Raw genomic sequence first — 14,631 nt, forward strand, 5'->3', positions numbered from 1 at the left:
CGTTGGTGGAGGGGTTTGCGTGCCCGAATGATCCCAGGAACCTTGTTGCTAGAAGCATTTGCCCTGTTGGGCTGTTTCATGGCAAAGTAGTCCTGGAGGACGGGCCAGACTAAGGGCGACTCAAACAAAACCACCTAAGCCAATGTGTGAAAACACAGATGGGTCCACCATGGAACCCGCGGACAAACCCACCTGGTGGAAGAAGCTCTTGTTCTGCTGCAGAAACACAGGAACATCCAGATGTTAAACTTTGTTGTTAGGTATAAAAGTAGACCAAACATTGCAGAACGGCAGACAGAAACAATGTTGAGCTTCACCTTTCATGCATAGTCCAAACACTAAAGGCACTGGCAATGGTATGCCTGCTTTAGCAGGTTGGGGTTCGATTCCCTACAGTGTCCTGCAGAATATTTGGACTTTTATACATGAAATGTTGAGCACTGCAACCTGAAGTGCAAAAGCAACAAGATACATTTTTCAAATATTGTTAACCTTTGGAGCAAATATAAACTAGAACAGGTAAAGCTATCATCAGAAATGTTACCATGATGCTAACAGTGTAGCTAATGTGTGTTATTCAAATTCAAAACATTTTTACTTTTGATCTGATCAGGTAAAATTTCAGTATAAGGCATGAAAAATAAACAGTTTAAATTGATCCATTTATTTGGTTATAAATTGAGAAGCAAACCCAAGCTCCAACCTCAGCATCTCTTTATCAACTGTAATACTGATGAGTCAGGAGGACCCACTTCTGTCAAACAGGCTTTAATGAGGCTCCTGTGATACAACATTCATTAACGTTGTGCAATGGCTATATATTCTTATTCTTTCCTTAAGTTCGGGTATCCTGAGGTAAAAAAACCCCACATACATCACATCCTATTTTTACCAAGTTATGAACTTCTCTAACCAGCAGCATCTGAAACTACATTCTACTGGTCATGTGACACATGTTTAAGAACACACTAAATGTGCATTCTACAACACAACTATATAGTGTTCACACAAACAATTTGATCCTTGTTTTTTGACAAGAAATCTGCTTTAAAATTGAATTTCTTTAATCAAACACATGACTTTTTTCAGCCAGCAATGTGATTAATTACAGAAAATAATGCAGTTAATTTAAGAAATTTTCATAGCTCAATTTTATTTGTATCGTTATTTACAGAAATTACAAATATTTTAACGCTCTGATTGTGATGCTTCTTGGACTGTTTCTGTTTTTTGTTTTTTTTTAAAGGAGAAACCTGATATGCTCTTGATCTCGTCCACAGCATTAAAACCATTAAAACAGACCGAAGGAGGAAACTCACCATATAGAGATTAACAGGAGAGAGAGACAACGAGAGATGGTTGATCTTTTCATGGTTGATGCTGTTTTAATTGAATGTTTTCGGTTGTTGGTGGAAATCAGGAGAGAGTTCTGATTTCCTGAAGATTCTCTTAATCACAAACATAGTTTGTAGTTGAATTCTGGAGGATTAATTCTCAGTTTCACATGAAGCCTCTTTGATCAGAGTCAAGTTCAAAGATCCTGAAATATTTACAAGCCAAACTCCAAAAAAGTCAGGACAGCTTTTGTTGTTCAAAGAGGGAAATGATGTTCCTGCCCCGTCTATTTAGAGACTTAGAGATGAGACACACCACTAATCACAGTAAAACATGGTTATAAAAAAAGGCCAGAAGGAAATTAAGGGTGATTGTGCAACAGTCGTAATGATCACATAATATTGTTGATTCCAATTTGCATCAACATGTAGAATGAGAATATTCTTGTCTGGTTAGTTCATTCCTAGACTTGTATTTTAAAAACAATATATTTTTCTTTGACTTTAGACTTTAGTCTGCTCCTGGTATGGCATAGAACCTCTCCAGCTTTGGAGGAGACCTGCTCCACAGGACCAATGTTGCTGGCTCATTTACCATTTTGTCAGCTTGTTAAGGCCTTCATCACATGTATCTGCGCTTCAGGCTTTGGGTTGTATGGGCTCTAGGAAGGTTGTTGACAGAAGCAACTGCATCTTAAAGGGAGTGCAGGGGTGTCTTAGTTCCCTTGTTGTTTGTGCAGCCTCCTTAAGAAATGCCATTAAAATGGAACACACAACTGTTGTGCATGTCGTAGATGCGTCTCACCTCCTTTCCTTTCACATGTTGTTTGAGTGTTCGCTACAACTTAACTCCAGTAGTTCATAGAAAAGAATGTACTTGAACATTTTTGCTCTACAGGCTCACCGAATACTCAGTGATTTTAAAATTTAACGTAGTATACCTGCATGCCACCTGCAGGCTTGTGTCCCGTGTTGCCCTTTATTTACGTGGGACCTGCAAAAAAGAAAAAAACAAACGTTGTGGCAGATGAGTATGGAAATTACAGTAAAACAGATCAATTCGGCTGTCTAAAAGGTTCATAAGTTGTCCTGGTCAGGTGTTGTGGCTGTTGTAGCTGCTTCTGTCATTATCTGAAATATGTAGAATCTCTGAATGTTGTTTGGACTCCTTTAGAAACAGGAGAACGTACTTGTGATGCTGACAGTGCTTCCCATATTCAGGCTCCCACTTCATTCTCCGGTTACCCTGGCAACGATGTCTTGCACTTTTGTCTCATTTCTAAATGTGATTGTTTGGAATTGAAGTTCTAAGATAGTGGCCATTCCCATGATGCAGATATTCTCCACTTGACAACTCGATTACAATAAGTGTTGCAAGTTCAACTGCTGTAGAATCGATTAATCAGATTTGTAGAAAAACCAAACCCCTTCAAAATTCCAGAAAGCTCCCCGACACTTAGACCTGACAACAAATGGCCTAATTTGTGTGGTCACATGACTTTGACATGGTTCAAGCAACAGATTAAAGTAGCTTTTAAAAATCTCACACAATCCATTTCAGTGAGAGATATCTGGTAATTTATAGTAATCTAAATAAAGGTTGTAGGAGAAGAAAGTACAAAGTCAGCACACTGAAGTCTCCTTAAATCTTCAATAAAACACATAAGAGCATTTTTAGGACATGCTGGAACTAAATATACAAAATTTATGTAGAGACTAAACCAGTAAAAAGTATTGACCAAATAACTTCAGGTTTTCTTTCTTGAACATGTTCTATAACTAAAATTTTGATACACATAACAAAAAGGTAAAAGGAACAGGACTCTACGTACTATACAAACTATAGAATCCTGCATGTGACTTAGTTACAGACCAGAGAGATTTGATGGTCTCTTCCTGAGAGTTTGTCTCCAGCAGCTGTCTGTTGTTAACCCGTTAAGCTCTGATTGGTCAGGACTGGTCTCTGCTAACATTGATAAACCTTCACCTATGAATTTTTCTGTACTGTGGCCTTCATGATGGAGACTGCAAAGTTCTTCCTGGGGTAGGACAGGAGAACCATCTCTAAAGCATTGTTTTAACTAAAACATCAACAGAGTTTTTCTAATGTTTTTCTCTTTGTAAATGTTTCCAGGGTTTCCCTTTTTGTTGTGCTGGTTGTGCCATCATGTGGTTATCCTGCCAAAGGTGATCTTTCATTCCCTTTTGCTGACACATCAATGTAGATGAATGTGTTGATCTTCTTCAGAACTTGTGCTCTTTCTGCTTTCAGGCTCCAAATCCACAGATCAGAGCAGCGGTGACCAACAAGCAGCAACTAGCTTTGCTTCCCACAGAGGAGCACAGATGAGCCGCTCTGCACCAGTGCATTACCGCTCTCATTCAAGCGGTGGCGTCTCTCAGCCAGTTCCAGTGTTTGTGCAGAATGTCCCTCAGGTTTATCCCATGGTTCCATCAGGCAGCAGCTTGAGCTCTGCTGTGGCAGGATACCCTGTTGCTGTTCAGCCAGGATCTGCTGTTCCTGTGCTTTCCAGTGTTCCTGCAGCAGGAGTGTCTGAGGCAGTTCAGGTCCCTGTGCAGGGTCCTGGTTTCTCCCAGTTTGTTCAGACAGGCCCAGCAATGGTTGGCTCTGCTCCCCCTGTGCTGGTGTTGCATGAAGGAGCTGGTTCCACACAGCCAGGACCTGCTCAAGCTGGTCTGCCAGGTGAGTCCTGTAAAAAGCTGCTGTGAATGTTGTCCATGAGTCTTGGCCGTCTTGACCAGTGTCTTGTTTGTTCAGAAACCAAGTGGGTTGTTGCTCCTCCATCTTTCTCTGAGCAAGCAGCAGCTGATTCCCAGGCTGTGGGCTCCAGTGACTTCCTGCCACCAGTCCCTCTCCCTCCACCTGGCCCTGTCCTCCAGTCCGGAGAGACTTCCAATATTGTGAAGGAAGCTGAACTCGGCAACTACCAGCAGCAGACGGAAGAGTTTGGTTACCCGGCTGAGGCGGTGCAGCCTGGATCTGCTTTCACCAGCGTGCTTGTTCCAGGCCAAGGACTTGGTGGCTTCTGGGGTTCTCCTTATCCTGGCTTTGACTACAGGCTCCTGTATGGTCTGTACCCTCCTGGCACCTACACCACCTTCAGCCAGAACCATGAGAAGGGCAAAGACTACTACCAATCCATCCACTACTTGAAGGAGCATGATTCTGAAGACCAAGGTCCTCAACAACAGCAGCAGCTTCAGCAGAAGGTCTTCCATGGTCAAACCCAGAGGTCTTAAGGCTAAACACTTGCTACAGATGTTTTCTAATAAAAACTGAGGTCTTGTTAAAATTTTGAGGTGTGTGTGTAATCCTGAACAAATATGGGTGTGTGCTGTTGGAATTATGGGTTGTCTCTTGGGTAAGTCTGTTAAGTGACTTGACCATCTAAGGTTGCCAAATGTGATGCTTGGGCTGTTTACCTCCAAAGGGGACTGTCATTAACAATGCCTTTCAGATCCTTGCTCCAGCTCACATGGTCTTGTGTCCACTGCAAAAACTCATCTTGGTGTCGGTGATTTGCCATGGTCCCATGGAGTTTTTTTTCAACAAAAAAAACCCTAGCACCCTTACGTCTGGTAAATGGGCATGTAGCTGTGTTCCATTTGCTAAAACCATGTCAGAGTGTGGAGGTCAATAGTTGCTGTCTGAGGCTCAACTCTGTCACAACCTGTAGTTTTTGATTCAAATCTGACACTGATTCACATGGTTCAACTGCAACCACCCTGAAGATGCACTACTTGTCCATTGTGTTCTGTGTTCATGTCTTTCTGAACATCCTACACAATTTCCCATCAAGTAAACTATATGACAGGAGTTGAACTCTAAGGGCTGCTGTCTGCATGATATCAAGCCCTACTCATGACTGAATACCTGGTTCAGATGTGTCTAGAAATTTGAATATAACAGCAGTGCATAATGTGATTCTCAAAGGACTTCAACTAAACCCAGGACGCATGGATTCTAACGTGACCATGGAGAATCAAGTTGAGTGTCTAAAGCGATTTCCTGACCTAATGGTGAGGTCTGTCAACCACTTCAAAGAATGGTTTTTGAATCAAAAGCACATGATACCTCTGAAACACAAACACCTGAAGGGCTCAACTATCTTGATGATCATTTATCCAAGTATACCGATCTTGTAATCCTAGCATAAGGAAACAGATCCATTCAACACGGATTCAGAACCTTTCTCCGACCAGACGAAGCCTCTGGAAATGGAATCCCTGAATGACAGAACTGGAATTAAGCTTATTTGAACCTTTAATTCAAGCAAAATGTGAACTCAACTGAAGGTGAATTCTGACCTGCAGAACTTGCATTTCCCTCAAAATGAAACCTTCAGTCAACCCAGTTAACTTCCCAGCCTGGGATGAATGCAATATTTCTAAACAGCCCCTAATGAAGCACTGATTCTGCTCAAATTACAGATTTTTCAAACTCACTTCTCACTTAGAAAATCTGCACAAATCTTATTTTGCATTACATTCGTGTGTTACTGTATACGTCTGGACATTAATGATCCTTCGTAACTTGAATCTGTTGAGTACAAATCTGATATTCAGTCCTGAACCAGATATTGATGAATGCATTTATGAAAAAAAAAAATAAAAATCCAAAAAAGCCAGGGTGGGATTATACAAGTTTGCTTCCTCCCACTCACCCTTTCAAGCAATCTAGAATTGTGTGTTTATTATTCCTGATTGCTTGGATAAACTATGGCAGCTTGGTTGGAGAATATTTTGGCATGCTTAAGTGATTTGAAATGGCAACTTCAGAGTTGACACAGCTCGTGTATATACAGCTTTGAGGCAGTAATGTTGAAGCAATTCTGAGAAATGACCTTTAAAGTCTTGCACTGCATCACCAACCATTTGGACAAACAAGCCTCCCAAAGCAGCATATACAGTTTCCAACCTTTTTTATTTGGGCCAACCTTTTTTATTTGGGCAATTTCAGACATTCCTGAAAACAGAAAACATACAAAACCTTAGATTAAAAATATTCAATGCTTCTTAGTTGTTTGACCAACATACCCATTATCCATCTAGGTTAAGACCTCTGGGTTTGTCCATGGAAGACCTTCTGCTGAAGCTGCTGCTGTTGAGGACCTTGGTCTTCAGAAACATGCTCCTTCAAGTAGTGGATGGATTGGTAGTAGTCCTTGCCCTTCTCATGGTTCTGGCTGAAGGTGGTGTAGGTGCCAGGAGGGTACAGACCATACAGGAGCCTGTAGTCAAAGCCAGGATAAGGAGAACCCCAGAAGCCACCAAGTCCTTGGCCTGGAACAAGCACGCTGGTGAAAGCAGATCTAGGCTGCACCGCCTCAGCCGGGTAACCAAACTCTTCCGTCTGCTGCTGGTAGTTGCCGAGTTCAGCTTCCTTCACAATATTGGAAGTCTCCCCGGACTGGAGGACAGGGCCAGGTGGAGGGAGAGGGACTGGTGGCAGGAAGTCACTGGAGCCCACAGCCTGGGAATCAGCTGCTGCTTGCTCAGAGAAAGATGGAGGAGCAACAACCCACTTGGTTTCTGAACAAACAAGACACTTGTTAGAAAGAGAAGACTCATGGACAACATTCACTGCAGCTTTTTTTAAATGAAGAGTCACCTGGCAGACCAGCTTGAGCAGGTCCTGGCTGTGTGGAACCAGCTCCTTCATGCAACACCAGCACAGGGGGAGCAGAGCCAACCATTGCTGGGCCTGTCTGAACAAACTGGGAGAAACCAGGACCCTGCACAGGGACCTGAACTGCCTCAGACACTCTTGCTGCAGGAACACTGGAAAGCACAGGAACAGCAGATCCTGGCTGAACAGCAACAGGGTATCCTGCCACAGCAGAGCTCAAGCTGCTGCCTGATGGAACCATGGGATAAACCTGAGGGACATTCTGCACAAACACTGGAACTGGCTGAGAGACGCCACCGCTTGAATGAGAGCGGTAATGCACTGGTGCAGAGCGGCTCATCTGTGCTCCTCTGTGGGAAGCAAAGCTAGTTGCTGCTTGTTGGTCACCGCTGCTCTGATCTGTGGATTTGGAGCCTGAAAGCAGAAAGAGCACAAGTTCTGAAGAAGATCAACACATTCATCTACATTGATGTGTCAGCAAAAGGGAATGAAAGATCACCTTTGGCAGGATAACCACATGATGGCACAACCAGCACAACAAAAAGGGAAAACCTGGAAACATTTACAAAGAGAAAAACATTAGAAAAACTCTTGTTTTGATATTTGTAGTTAAAATAATGCTTTAGAGATGGTTCTCCTGTCCTACCCCAGGAAGAACTTTGCAGTCTCCATCATGAAGGCCACAGTACAGAAAGAGTCATAGGTGAAGGTTTATCAATGTTAGCAGAGACCAGTCCTGACCAATCAGAGCTTAACGGGTTAACAACAGACAGCTGCTGGAGACAAACTCTCAGGAAGAGACAATGACACATCACTATGTTCTATGATGGATTAGATGCATAGATTTGTATTTATATTTTTTATAATGTTTGTCGCTTGGATTCTAAACAGCAGAAAAGTAGCTTGAATACATTGATGACCAAAATACCATTCCAAATATAGCATTTTCTCATCAATGGGTAAATGGAGCAGAACAGATTAAAGTGGAAGTCCACACACCTGCCAAACAAGACAAAACAGAAGGCTTTGAAGGGCCCTGATGGTACACCACTGCCTTTTTCACATCAATTAATTAATAATATCTCCTCTAAGCAACTAACCAGAGTTTCTCTTTATTAGATTACTTCAAATTTAAGAATATGATTTTACTCTTTTCTGGTGTGGGTCTATCAAGACTCCAAAAACATGTTTGTAACATGTTCTTGTAGCGTTTTTTTCTCATAATGAAGGTAATATAAATATAAAGCTTAAAATTTCATTTCTGAGTATTTCTTTATTCCAAATGTAGTGATTCAGGAGCAGACTGAAAATGTGGATTTTTAAAGCTTGTAGCAGTGAGGATACAATCGGCTCCCTGCTCCTCTCCATCCTGATGCATTCACCTACAGACGACTAAATCCATGCAAGTCTTTGTTTTCCCCTTTTGAGCTGGTTTGTGGCCCAAAACTGTCCGACTCAATTTTCAACCCGGTCGCAGTAAAATGCGTACATACTCCACGACTTTGCACTCTGAAATACCGTGTATAATATACGCCAACCATGCTTTTTGCGTGCATATGATACGCAATGATTGATAATAGGTGGCGCAGGCGTACAATATACACGAGTTTTTAGGTTTCGTTTTTGATCACGTGGTCAGAAATCCTCCGGCTCTTTTCTAAATGACGTCGTTCCTGGTTAAGGTTAGGATTACGGTTATGGTTAGGGTTAGAAAAGCAAATTGTTCGTTTGTGGGGCTGTCTGTGATGCTCACGGCTCCACCAGGGGATGTGTCAATCGTGGAAAACACATTTAACACGTTTAGGACCGTGCGTATTAAATGCACGCAAAAACTGGTTTTGGCGTATATTATACACGGTATTTCCCAAATCGTGGCATATTTGCACATTGCATTTTACTGAAACTGGGCTGCAATTTTTGCTCAACATTTTGTTGGATTTTAATGTTAGCTTGGCTTTGTGAGGGGATGTAAGCTAGTGGGAAAATTTGTAAAACAAAGGCATGATGGGAAGTTAGGGCAGTCTTACTCTGTGCCAACAGTCCCACTCACAACCCACAGGGTAATTTTTGAAGAACCTCTGCAGAAAATGTTCTAGAAAACGACACTTTGGGGTTTTTTTCGGCTAAAAACAGCAACTCCAACTCCACATTGTCTCACCCCCTTGATACTCTCTGAATGTTGTAGAGCTGGGTTTTAGATTCCAGCTCCAGAAGGCCTGCATCATTGCTGTTTTTTATTTTAGAAACCCTTTCTTATCCACTTAATATCTGGGTCTGGTAAGCTAAAACCGCAGGTCGGTAGGTAGGGAAAACATTCTTCTGAGTTCAAGACTTGAAGTTGAAATGGTCCTTTGCCACTTTAGATTTTTCACCTTGCAAAGTGACAGATTATCCTTTGCTATAAATCTATAGTCTAAAATCCATAGATTTAACATTCAGATTACATTACAAATTTTAAACTATTTAGATCTTTTTAACCAGCCATTATCCAGATATTGAGGTTCAAGGCAAGGGAAGTTTGCAAGAAAAATGCTCAGTCTAGTTTCTTTGAAGTCCCTTTTTGATGAAAATCAAGTTTTTTGAGTTTTTGACATGTATTTGTGGCATTTTTCTTATGAAAGAGAACAAATGTATTTAGAAATTATTTCGTTTTTGGATTTCTGAGTTTTACTCCTTTTAATACTCTGTCAATCAAACTGTCACAGATAGGTTCTGTTTTAATTAATGATAGCTCTGCTGCACATGCACTAAACCCTCATCTGTTCCTAGTGTCTAGTTCAGGTTCTGGAGAAGAGAAGATGGTATCTTCACATTGACTGCAGTCAAATGAGCTGCCTTTGGCATTTCTGTGGTCAAATCAGCATCACTGGATTTTTTGTGTGAGTTTCATCCAATACTTACGGTAGCAGGACTGAGAACGCTGGAAAATCTCCACCAGACTCCACGGAGCTTCTTGATGTGACCACGGAAATGTGAACGGCGGCTCATTTGACCGCAGTTGGAAAGGATTGTAAATCAATGAAAGAGCATTTTGATGTTAGCTTTGATTATTTTATCAAGAACTCTGAGAAACCAATGGATTGAATGTATTGATCACAGTCAATAAACATTGGAGAATTAGCTAAAAGAGTCTTTGGTGAACTGGAAGGAGAAAGAATCAGGATTTTGGAGGAAGTTCTGTCCATGAAGATCTTCACTTCCTCGTCCAGCTGACATCTGGATCAGAACCATACGGCTGGACATTGCCGATAAGGCTTTACATTTTTATTTAGCAGCAGTGAAGATTTACGCTAGTGAGAAACAGAGCTGTCATGATAAGACAGGGAAGATCAGGGGCGGGGCTCGTCTCCAGAAGCCACACCCCCTCAGAGGACATTTTGGAAACAGAGGTTTCAGATCACGATGAATGGCTTTGTAAGACATTTAGGTTGTGGAATTTTAGTTCAAAACTTTGTGATCATTATTAAAACTCTACAGGTTACATCTTATAAAATTAAAAAAAAATATTCATAGGGGACTTTAAAGGCTAAACTAAATCTTTTTGAAAATAGGCAACAGACCACAACAGAAAGAGGTTCCTGTGAAACTCTTTCCCCAGCCTAGTATAATTTGGTTGGTATTAGTGATTTGGGGTCAATACTTTCCCGTCATATGACCGTTTTACTTTGAGTTGTGCTAACTGGTTCACTGCTGGATTGTTATTTTAAAGGGGCCCTACCATGATTTTCTCAAGCCTTTCAGAGTGAACAATATCCGTATATAAGATACTATAGTACCTTTGGATCAGTAAAAAACAAATTGTTTATGAAATATTAGTTATATTTCATGAGTTTTTTTTCATACCCTGAAGTAAAACGGCTCGATTCCCGTAGCTCCGCCTGCCGCTGCGTGCCGCTGCAGTCCACTTCATGACGTCATAGAGTCTGTGGCAGTATGTCTGCATTTCTTCCACAAAAATAATAAAAACTTCTTCAAAGATGGATGCAGATACGATATTTCTGCTTTTGGTAGGCCTGGCCATCCATTCACTGCTCCACAACACACACACGTCTCCTTCATGGCTGTGCCGGACTGGGGGTTAGGGGAGGAGCGGCGCGAATAAAATAACAAACACCTATTTGAGCAGGAATTTATTGAAGACAGGACACAACTGGAAGATACATGGTATTCTGCATCTAAAATGAAAGTTTTTTTTTGCTGATCATCACTGGATAAGAGGATGAATTGAGTGTTGCGTTAGTCTGGGGGCGGAGCTGTCAGAGCATACTCTTCCTGGAGGGAGCTGTTGGCATTGATCTTACGTCAGCACGTTTCCACCCGCTCATTTTCGTGGGGCTGCTGCAGACAGCACAGGTTTTAGAGGATTACTCTTAAATGCATGAACGGATCGAAATACTGCTTTGAGGTTCTTTAAAGTGAAGAATGAACAGTAAAATGCATTTAAAACCTCAAAAAGAAGAATTTTCATGGTAGCACCACTTTAATTAAAAAAAATAAATAACTGGAGATACAGCAACACCCTTCTAGACCACTTCCATTTATTGCTAATCTAGCAATTTACCTAAAAGAAAAATAAGCAATCTGCTAGGTCCTTATCCTTGCTTCTACAAGAAGGCAACAGGTGGAGACAGAGTTCAGGTAATTATTTCGGTAAAATAAAAATGTCAACATCTTGATTGTTTTCTTATTCGTCCATAATAGAACTCAAACAACAGGACATTGGACATTTTTAAGTAAAATATAATTCACATTACTAATGTTATAGAATCTTTCCCACTAGACAATGAAACAAAAGGGGGAGAGGGAAGTGTCGAACATATAAAGGAAAACCTGCAAAGAACCACTTGAGGAAGAGCTACAAGCCCAAGACTGAAAATAGACAGGAAATAAACTTGAGAACTAAAAACATTTTGGACGATTAAAACAAAAAGATCATGTCCCATGACACATACAAAGTTTTCCTAAAAAAACATTTAGAGCTAATATAAGGATAAAAGCAAAGTATTTCTCCCCTCTACAAGATAACAAAGGCATTAAAAGTCCTTAACGTTCTGAATTTAAAAGGTAGAATTATGTGTGGAGGTGAGCAAGTAAAGCTTCACGAAGAACTGAAGCTTTCCTCACAATTGTCAAAAAAGATTAAAAGCTTCAAGACTTCAACCATGGTGACATTCGGTGGACAAATATCAACTTAGAAAGAACATAACTAAAGCACTGGCACTGTTTCAATCCCACGACAACAACAACAGTTCAGTAAAGTCTGTGTCGTTATTCAAGTGTTTTGTTCATTGAAACCAATGATTGGTGGCCATTGACAATCAATGGCCTAGAAATTTGATGGAGAAAAAATAGATGGGGAAAAAAATCTTGCTTTTTCTGTCTCACAAGAAAAACTAAGTCATCTAAGAGCACATCGATATCTAGCCAATCAAATCATGAGTCCCAACATGAGTACAAGATGGCAGCCAACACACCCAGTGGTTCACATTAGCTGAGGTTACACGTGCAAAATGACTTTGGTCGGATCAAAGATCACATAAAGAACTGTGTACATGAACTCTGAAAAACTTTATCTGATAACATTTAATGTGTTTCACAGAGAAACAAAGGGAAATAATTGTTTATTTGTTTAAAAGAAGGAAAAATGTGAGATTTAGTATTGTTTACTTGGACTTACACCATGGTCTGGGTGACTACTCGATTCTGATTGGCTGCTGGGTGTGGATTAAAAAATGTTAAGACCACATACCACATGCACACCTAAAAAAGAAGTTCCAGTCACACAGCCCAAATGTTCTGTATCACTGCACAGGCTTCTTTAAAACATCTTTTGCATGATCATCTGGACAAAAACAAGTGGTAAGAGGTGAACTTTCTCTCTGAACTGATGGTTTAATTAACCTATCGTGACGATCAACATTTATATCACTTTCCTTTTTTAAAGTAAAGGAGTACTGACAAATCATTCAACCCATCGCCCCATAATGCTAGGTTGATTTAATTTTTTTATTTAATTTTTTTATCTTATCAGGCTCATCGAGACACTTTTCTCCTTCATAATGTTCTGGAATGATCGTGCTAATGGTTAAAAAGTTACCGTGTGTTTAAGATTTTGTGTTTGAGCGTCACCAACAACCCCTCAGGTGTTAAAGGGTTAAATGATCATATTCTGTTTTGGTATCTTAAGCTTAACAAAGTTAAGCTCCGAGCTGCTTTGTGAAGAGAACGTTTCAAAAACAGTTTCAAAAATAGTGAGCTACAGCCTGAGTGGGTCTGTAGCTCACTGCCACCCCTGGGGAGGGGTCAAATATTCAATTCAATTCAATTTTTTTCATACAGCCCAATATCACAAAGGAAATTTGACTCATTGAGCTTCAAATATGAAGTATAGAGGTGTGATGACTGATGAGACTTTAACTTCCACTTCTTTTTTTTTTTAATCAGCTTGTTTCTGCGCTTGTACAACTCTATTTAAGGGGAAGAGTTTTAATGTTTTTCCTCTGTCTCTGTCATGAAGAACAGACAAATACTGACCTGATCGTAGTATTTGTTGATATACTTGTAGAGTTCATTGTAACGTCACAAGACAGTTGACCTCTGGTGCATAATTCTGTTGTAGGAGAGGAAGAAAGTAAAAATAAATCTACTTCCAGATTTTATTTCAACTTCTGAGAAATTTTCCAGCTGGATATGCTAGCAGACGTCTTACCCGAGAGAGCTCTGCCAGAGCCGAGTTCATCTCCTGATCGCTGGCAGAGATGGTCTGACGGATGTCGGTGTAGTACCTGAGGAAAAGGAAAGCACGGCTCTTAAACAGACTCACAATTCAGTTTGTTCCAAACTCAAATCCTGTTTAATGTTTATTTGTGTATTATTTCTTAACCTTTAAAAGACAACAGGAAAATCACAGTCTGATACTAATTTACCAAATGCAAGAAAACTGAAAACATTTTGTCTTGATCAAAACTAGAAAAGTTTGGCTGTGAAATAAAAAAAAAATTTTTTGGTGACCTGGGGCTGATTTTTAGAAGAATCAGTAAAATTAACATATCAGAATTTCCTTGACAACAGAGGTTTTTGTTAACGACACCCAGATTCCTAATATCTTCTTATCCTAAGTCATATCGTTTTGTTATGCTTAAGCCAATGAGTGACTAGATCCGGCCCTGTTACTAAACTGTGAAATGAAATGACTAAGTAGGGCTGGGATTGTATAGATTTGCTTTTTCCCACTCCTTTTCAAGCAAGCAGTCCCAGTGCCTTGAGCTCTTTGACCACCTTTGTAAGTTCAGCATGGATGATGGTCAGTCCTTAGCCTCTTTTTCTTCAAGGGGAGGTGTGTCAGTAGGACTGGGGGACCTGGGGGGGTAGGGTCCCGCCCACCAGGTAGTCAGGTCCAGAGCAGGGATCTAGGTACGCCAATCCGGGCATGTAATGGAATCCTGCTGGCTCATACTGTGAAAGGGGGTGCTGATATGTAATCTTTCTTTATTTGTTTCCTTTCATGAAGCATCGGGAACATCAAAACACAGTGTTATTTTGTCCCTGCCCCTGCTAATTGCTCCTCTCACATGCCCCTCTGCATTTACCCAGACTTGGGACTGGCACAAGAGGACACTGGATTGTGTCCCCTTGTGGTTGCATTAC

The 14,631-nt window shown here is 40.8% G+C and overlaps 2 protein-coding genes and 1 long non-coding RNA gene across 3 annotated transcripts; 1 reads left to right on the forward strand and 2 right to left on the reverse strand.

Annotated features, from left to right (window-relative positions):
* The first annotated feature begins 3,241 nt into the window (after nucleotides 1–3,241).
* On the forward strand, nucleotides 3,242–4,637 carry LOC112161773. Its single transcript, XM_024297217.2, has 4 exons — nucleotides 3,242–3,378; nucleotides 3,469–3,521; nucleotides 3,607–4,038; nucleotides 4,114–4,637. Exons 1-4 carry the CDS (start codon nucleotides 3,350–3,352, stop codon nucleotides 4,593–4,595), a joined length of 996 nt encoding a protein of 331 aa, XP_024152985.1. The 5' UTR covers nucleotides 3,242–3,349; the 3' UTR covers nucleotides 4,596–4,637.
* A 1,623-nt stretch (nucleotides 4,638–6,260) lies between these two features.
* LOC112161774 lies at nucleotides 6,261–7,774 on the reverse strand. Its single transcript, XM_024297218.2, has 5 exons — nucleotides 7,631–7,774; nucleotides 7,484–7,536; nucleotides 6,967–7,398; nucleotides 6,393–6,887; nucleotides 6,261–6,321 (listed from the first exon to the last, which is right to left on the reverse strand). The coding sequence occupies exons 1-4, from the start codon at nucleotides 7,657–7,659 to the stop codon at nucleotides 6,409–6,411; spliced, it is 993 nt and encodes a 330-aa protein (XP_024152986.1). The 5' UTR covers nucleotides 7,660–7,774; the 3' UTR covers nucleotides 6,261–6,321; nucleotides 6,393–6,408.
* Nucleotides 7,775–13,411: 5,637 nt separating this feature from the next.
* On the reverse strand, nucleotides 13,412–14,625 carry LOC118599686. The gene is made up of 2 exons (XR_004949139.1): nucleotides 13,694–14,625; nucleotides 13,412–13,594 (listed from the first exon to the last, which is right to left on the reverse strand). It is a non-coding gene; the product is annotated as an uncharacterized LOC118599686 (long non-coding RNA).
* Between the last annotated feature and the right edge of the window lie 6 nt (nucleotides 14,626–14,631).

This window comes from Oryzias melastigma, linkage group LG15 (assembly GCF_002922805.2).
Source record: "Oryzias melastigma strain HK-1 linkage group LG15, ASM292280v2, whole genome shotgun sequence".
NCBI lineage: Eukaryota > Metazoa > Chordata > Actinopteri > Beloniformes > Adrianichthyidae > Oryzias > Oryzias melastigma.

Excerpts from the sequence above, each read along its gene's own strand:
- LOC112161773 (XM_024297217.2), top strand. The coding sequence starts at position 3,350 with ATGATGGAGACTGCAAAGTTCTTCCTGGG. Across the intron at positions 3,379-3,468 it reads ACTGCAAAGTTCTTCCTGGG|GGTTTCCCTTTTTGTTGTGC; the intron begins GTAGGACAGGAG and ends AAATGTTTCCAG. Across the intron at positions 4,039-4,113 it reads TGCTCAAGCTGGTCTGCCAG|AAACCAAGTGGGTTGTTGCT; the intron begins GTGAGTCCTGTA and ends TTGTTTGTTCAG.
- LOC112161774 (XM_024297218.2), bottom strand. The coding sequence starts at position 7,659 with ATGATGGAGACTGCAAAGTTCTTCCTGGG. Across the intron at positions 7,537-7,630 it reads ACTGCAAAGTTCTTCCTGGG|GTTTTCCCTTTTTGTTGTGC; the intron begins GTAGGACAGGAG and ends AAATGTTTCCAG. Across the intron at positions 7,399-7,483 it reads ATGTGGTTATCCTGCCAAAG|GCTCCAAATCCACAGATCAG; the intron begins GTGATCTTTCAT and ends TTCTGCTTTCAG.